At 35.3% G+C, this 6,926-nt stretch overlaps 1 protein-coding gene across 1 annotated transcript in view; it reads right to left on the bottom strand.

Annotated features, from left to right (window-relative positions):
* The window catches only part of LOC137649873 (paramyosin-like), a 30,439-nt gene extending 24,176 nt beyond the window's left edge, over nucleotides 1–6,263 (bottom strand). The window contains exon 1 of the mRNA XM_068382815.1: nucleotides 6,127–6,263. Within this exon, the coding sequence (XP_068238916.1) occupies nucleotides 6,127–6,263 (137 nt within the window). The remainder of the gene's footprint in view (nucleotides 1–6,126) is intronic.
* Between the last annotated feature and the right edge of the window lie 663 nt (nucleotides 6,264–6,926).

Below are 6,926 nucleotides of genomic sequence, written 5' to 3'. Positions count from 1 at the left end.
TCTTTTTTTTTTCTTTTGACGTTTTATTATAAATCTAAATTCTGCTTTATAACAAATTTCTAGTTTGGTATATTAGTTCTTATATTTATTATTAGTCAAATATATAGTTTGATATGTCACTCTTTGCAAGATAATTCGTTGTGGTATTACCCTCTTGAATCAAAATTGGCTTGAAGTGTCTAACCAATAGGAGGACAGCCTCTAAACACTTTAGCCAAATAACTAAATTTTAAGCCAATGAGAGACTGGCTTACAAAAGGGGTCCTGTGTAAGCCCTCTGATTGGCTTAGGGAAATTCGATCCATGGTTTTTAGAGCATTTCCCTACGAGCCTTGAACGTGTGAAGGTCAGTTGAGTGTTGGTTTCTCAAATTGAATTTTGATTTAGATATACATTAATTGGTAGGATTATACATCGCTGTTATTGAATCTATAAAAAATATAAGCCTTTTAATTTTGAAAAAAAAAGCCATTGGTTTGATTAAAATGCAAAAAATATGATGAAAATTGGCCAAACCGCAGGTATAATTAAAAACATGTCTGATGCTTTTGTCTGGCTCTGGACTAGAAACGTATGGATTTTATACATACATACATACATACATACATACATATATATATATATATATATATATATATATATATATATATATATATATATATATATATATATATATATATATATATATATATATATATATATATATATATATGGTACTATTACAGTTTCATCCATTATGGGAAATCTATTATAATAATATCTTTCCCGAGTAAAGCAAGTCTTTTGTAGTATTGGTGTAAAATATTATCTGTCGCAAATGCCTAGTTCTTTATTCATGTCAGGGGTTGGGCCAGTTTTAATCATCACGCTGGCCAGTGCGGATTGGTGATGTTAGGAGAATTTAATCTGATCGCCCAGAGCAAACCAACCTACTATAGGTGGCCCCAACTAGTACAGCTTTGCTTGATCATGGCGATACGCAAACCTTTTCACCATGTTAAGGTATCCCCATTCAGAAAGGATTGGCCATGAAATGAATTTTGTATTTAGCGTTTGATACATATTACACAAAAGAGGGTAGTTGCCGGGTAGACAGGTGATAGAGTATCTACCCGTCATTAAGGTGTGACTTGACAGGCGAGTTGGTGGTTGTACTAATTGGCCCACGAAATTTGACTTTAAATTTATCCTTGAATAATGTTGGTTAGAGTTGAAGTTATTTATTTTGTTTAGCCTTTTTCAATTGTAAAATCTCATTGCGCTCTGTGCTCATTTATGCTAATTATAATGATTAATTAGACTTGGTTCATTTATCAATACAGCCAACTGATCTGTCTACTCTATTTTTTGTGTACTTGATTATGTATTACTGATGTATTTTTGGTTTTTAATTACAGATTCATTTAATTTATCAATACGGCGAACTGATCTGTCTATCACCTGTGTATTTATTTTATATATTACTTATGTATTTTTTATTCATAATTACTTATTTATTCAAGTTACGTATTAACGATGTAATAAAAATTATTATTCCTGATAAGTTGTATTGATGTAATTTGAATTACTGATGTCATTATCTTTTTTACGAGCGTAATACACAGTTTAAAATTTGCAGTAAAGAAATGTGTACAAATCCTGGTATAAATGTTGCCAGGCATTTACCGTTTTAAAAACGGATTATTGATGTAAAGGAGAGATATTCCGGTTCCCAACCCATAAAAGATCAATACAAACTAGGGTAAAAATTACACTCGCCTGTATTTTACCGAATTACGGATGAGAACAGTATATTTTTTACGGAGAATTTCCGATTAGAATTACTTTTTTTAAGTGTAATATAATTAAGTCCTTATTAAACAGTTCGCTTATATTACTACCGTTAAGTAATTAGTTAAGTGTGAATATTATATCCCTTAAATCATAAATATCTAATTGATTATTTTTGTTGATTTTCATGTATAATTGTTAATAATTAAATATTCATTTAGAGGAAGTTTTGAACATTTAGGCCTATTTGTGGCTTTGATATCAATTATTTGAAAATCTCGAAACCTCTGTGTTGATATTTCTATTTCATAGTCATTTTATATCATTCGTAAACACATTTTCTTTGGAGAAACAGCTGCTCATTTAACAATGTTTTCAGAGGCAATTTTAATTGTTTTAAAAACATTTTTGATTTGCTGCTCATTTAACAATGTTTTCAGACAGGCAATCTTAGTTGTTTTAAAAACATTTTCGAGTTGTTCTCCAAAACCATCTTTCCTTCGTTCGTAAAAAACATTAACCTGTCAAATTTCTTGGTGCTAAAGAAGGGTTTTTGCAATATTTTTTTTTTTTTTAACGTGTAAATAGTTGGTATTATTTTATTTATGGACATTAATAATGTAGCGTATTTTAACTTAGTTCACTATGTTAAGGAAGTGTTTTTTGTATCTATATATAGTATTATCTGTCGCAAATGCCTAGTTCTAATAAAAATCAAGAAAAACGTTAGCGAGTTCTCTTGAAAAAGTTTAAGTCTAATGCTTTTCTTTTCATGGGCACGGGCAGTTCTGTAAATCTCATTCTACTAGGTAGAAGCTTCGTAAATCTCATTCTAGTAGGTGGTAAATTTATCTTCTTAATGCGTACGTATAGAACCAATCTGTTTTGGTTGTTGGCTCCACCTTTCAACTTCTGGTATTGGAAGTAATTTTATGACGTCTTAATAATTGCCTTCTACACCAATCATCAGCATCCTGAGTTTGTTCATTTGTTTATTTGTTATCGACAACCTCTCAAATCACCTATTTCATCTCTTGTGGCTTAACTCTTGATGATTTCAGCCAATAACAAACGTTTTTGGAATTACGTAATACATTTGACGTTTTGCCATTCGAAGACAGGTGCTTCAGGCCACTGTTTCGACAATTAGACAATCTACAACTGCCATCTACAAACATACCCGATTCTCTCCAAAATACTATGGTTTGGTTGGTTCTTGTTAAAGAGACGATGACGTCAATTGTCATACTTTATGTAACTGGCTATCAATGTATGACGTTTTCATTGTTAACCAATCAGAAAACAATACGGTTCCAACAGACCAAAGATTTTCTTTTCCGCCAACAGTTTAAAAGTATAGATAGTGAAATTCATTGTGTGACTCTTGTAAGCTCGATTATTTTTGGGGTATTAGACAAATATCATGGTGGTGCATATCCCGAACATGCAAAATATGCATTTGATTTTTTCCGTCAACATTCTGTGTTACCTTTAGGTGTTCAGTGCCCTAAGTGTCAGAAACCACCATTACTTTTTAGGGAAGATAAGCATATATGGTATTGGTATTTCTCTTCATCTTCTATGGTCCAACTACTTGGTCATACCCACTGAGTCAGTACTTTATCCAATGATGAAGGCCTGTACTCCTACATCAAAGGATATTTCCTCCTCAAAACAAAGTTCCTTTTTCTCTTTATCTTCTATGGTCCAACTACTTGGTCCTTCCCACTGAGTCAGTACTTTATCCAATGATGAAGGCCTGTACTCCTACATCAAAGGATATTTCCTCCTCAAAACAAAGTTCCTTTTTCTCTTCATTTTCTATGGTCCAACTACTTGGTCCTTCCCATTGAGTCAGTACTTTATCCAATGATGAAGGCCTGTACTCCTACATCAAAGGACATTTCCTCCTCAAAACAAAGTTCCTTTTACTCTTAATCTTGTATGGTCCAACTACTTGGTCATTCCCACTGAGACAGTACTTTATCCAATGATGAAGGCATCTACTCCTACATCAAAGGATATTTCCTCCTCTAAACAAAGTTACGTTTTCTCTTTATCTTCTATGGTCCAACTACTTGGTCCTTCCCACTGAGACAGAACTTTATCCAATGATGAAGGCCTCTACTCCAACATCAAAGGATATTTCCTCCTCAAAATAAAGTTCCTTTTTCTCTTCCTCTTGTATGGTCCAACTACTTTGTCCTTCCCACTTAGTCAGTACTCTATCCAACGATGAAGGCCTCTACTCCAACATCAAAGGATATTTCCTTCTCAAAATAAAGTTCCTTTTTCTCTTCATCCTCTCTGGTCCAACTACTTGGTCCTTCCCACTGAGTCAGTACTTTATCCAACGATGAAGGCCTGTACTCCTACATCAAAGGATGTTTCCTCCTCAAAACAAAGTTCCTTTTTATCTTCATCTTCTATGGTCCAAATACTTGGTCCCTCCAACTGTGTCAGTACTTTCTCCAATGATGAAGGCGTGTACTTCTACATCAAAGGATATTTCCTCCTCAAAACAAAGTTCCTTTTTCTTTTCATCTTTTATTGTCCAAATACTTGGTCCTTCCCACTGAGTCAGTACTTTATCCAATGATGAAGGCCTGTGCTCTTATCAAAGGATATTTCCTCCTCAAAACAAAGTTCCTTTTTCTCTTCATCTTCTATGGTCCAACTACTTTTTCCTTCCCACTAAGTCAGTACTTTATCCAATGATGAAGGTCTGCACTCCTACATCAAAGGATATTTCCTCCTCAAAACAAACCTCCTTTTTCTCTTCATCTTTTATGGTCCAACTAATTGGTCCTTCCCACTTAGTCAGTACTTTATCCAATGATGAAGGCCTGTACTCTTATCAAAGGATATTTCCTCCTCAAAACAAAGTTCCTTTTTCTCTTCATCTTCTATGGTTCAACTATTTTGTCCTTCCCACTGAGTCAGTACTTTATCCAATGATGAAGGCCTGTACTCCTACATCAAAGGATATTTCCTCCTCAAAACAAAGTTCCTTTTTCTCTTCATCTTCTATGGTCCAACTACTTGGTCCTTCCCACTGAGTCAGTACTTTATCCAATGATGAAGGCCTGTACTCCTACATCAAAGGATATTTCCTCCTCCAAACAAAGTTCTTTTTTCTCTTCATCTTCTATGGTCCAACTACTTGGTCCTTCCCACTGAGTCAGTACTTTATCCAATGATGAAGGCCTGTACTCCTACATCAAAGGATATTTCCTCCTCAAAACAAAGTTCCTTTTACTCTTCATCTTCTATGGTCCAACTACTTGGTCCTTCCCACTGAGACAGCACTTTATCCAATGATGAAGACCTCTACTCCTACATCAAAGGATATTTCCTCCTCAAAACAAAGTTACTTTTTCTCTTCATCTTCTATGGTCCAACTACTTGGTTCTTCCCACTGAGACAGAACTTTTTCCAATGATGAAGGCCTCTACTCCTACATCAAAGGATATTTCCTCCTAAAAAAAAGTTCCTTTTTCTGTCCATCTTCCATAGTTTAAGTAATTGATCCTTCCAACTAAAAATGTACTTTATCCTATAATGTAGCCTTTTACCTCTACATCAAAGGATATTTCCTTCTCAAAACAAAGTTCCCTTTTCTGTCAATCCTCCATAGTCCAGTTACCTGATCCTCCCAACTGAAAAAGTACTTTATCCAATAATGTAGGCTTGTACCTTTACATCAAAGGATATTTCCTCCTCAAAACAAAGTTCTTTTTTCGGTCCATCCTCCATAGTCCAGCTGCCTGACCCTTCCAACTGAGAAAGTACTCTATCCTATAATGTAGCCTTGTAATTCTACATCAAAGGATATTTCCTCCACAAAACAAAGTTACCTTTTCTGTCCATCTTCCATAGTCCAGCTACCTGATCCTTCCAACTGAGAAAGTAGCTTTTTGGGTCGACCTGTGACGGCCGGTGAAAAAGTCCTTCTTTTTACTTTTTCTTATATAAATCTTCCAAATATACCAGAGAAAATTAAAAGTATGGAATGCAGAGGTTACTACCCTCGCGCGAGCACCTTGTGAGTGTCGTGTATACATCAGGGGCATGTGAAAACCACTATTCACAGGCTGTCTTCCAATTGGATAACTCCATCATCAAAGGGAAGGGTTGTAACAAAGACCCCAGAAACCACACTTGGTCCACGCCACCGTCACTCACACGAACACCTTCTAGGTCATCCTTCTGTTTTGGACTTGCCCGCAAAGTCGTAATTTGTTTGTGCTCGGTGTTTCGCAAGTGATTGTCGTTAATTCAACATGACTGACTCTGCTACTTCACCTTTACCAATGTTAAGTACCATAGTTTGTTTTGACAGGTTTTTTTCAGTACCGGGCATTTGTTCTCTTTCCAGTAATGTGGATTTTAATTTTGGAAGCGACTTGACCTTCCTTGGTGACGGCAGTCATTTTAATTTTGTTCGCTTCGGTAGTTTTCAAGTTAATATTGCCCATCTGGTACTCTGTCATCTAGGTTATATCACTTACGTTTTATGACCATTTTTATTATCATTATTTTATTATTGTTTTTACTATTGTATTTTTTTGCTAGCAAGTCCAATTTGGACGAACGAAGAATAACGATCTGGCCTTTGTTATTGTTTATGTACACGCCTCAGGAAGGTGCTCGTTTTAGGCTATATCTTTATATTTATTTGTTACATTGTCGTTATTCTTCGTTCTTGGTTATTACAATTTTATCATCATTCTTATCATATTATTGTGTGATATGGTTCTTTATAATGTAACCATGAGAGCGTGAACATAGAGTGCTCATTTTCTGTTGCTACAGTTACGAGTTACCCTTTCTCTCATTTTCTTTCTTAAGCTCGGGTAAGGAGAGGTGGTTTTCCCGTTTTCCGTTTTATACTATCACGAGTTATTCCTGCCTCCGCTTCTTCTCCGGGTTTATGATATTACGTTTTATTGATGTGGTTACTGTTAATAGAGCTAGCATTATTGATAGGTTCCGTTAGTGTATGAGTCATTATTTTGGGATCGGTTTATGCCGACACCCGTATCTCCGTTCTCTTCGGAATGTTCACCGCCTTGATTTATACTCCGCTATAATGGATACTCATTGGGTTGGGAACTAGTCAAATATTTGGAGTGCAACGGTGAAACCCGGCTCTC

Source organism: Palaemon carinicauda, chromosome 11 (assembly GCF_036898095.1).
Source record: "Palaemon carinicauda isolate YSFRI2023 chromosome 11, ASM3689809v2, whole genome shotgun sequence".
Taxonomy (NCBI): Eukaryota; Metazoa; Arthropoda; class Malacostraca; order Decapoda; family Palaemonidae; genus Palaemon; species Palaemon carinicauda.
Note: the sequence above shows the minus strand (reverse complement) of the source record. Positions and strands in the feature narration are given on the sequence as shown.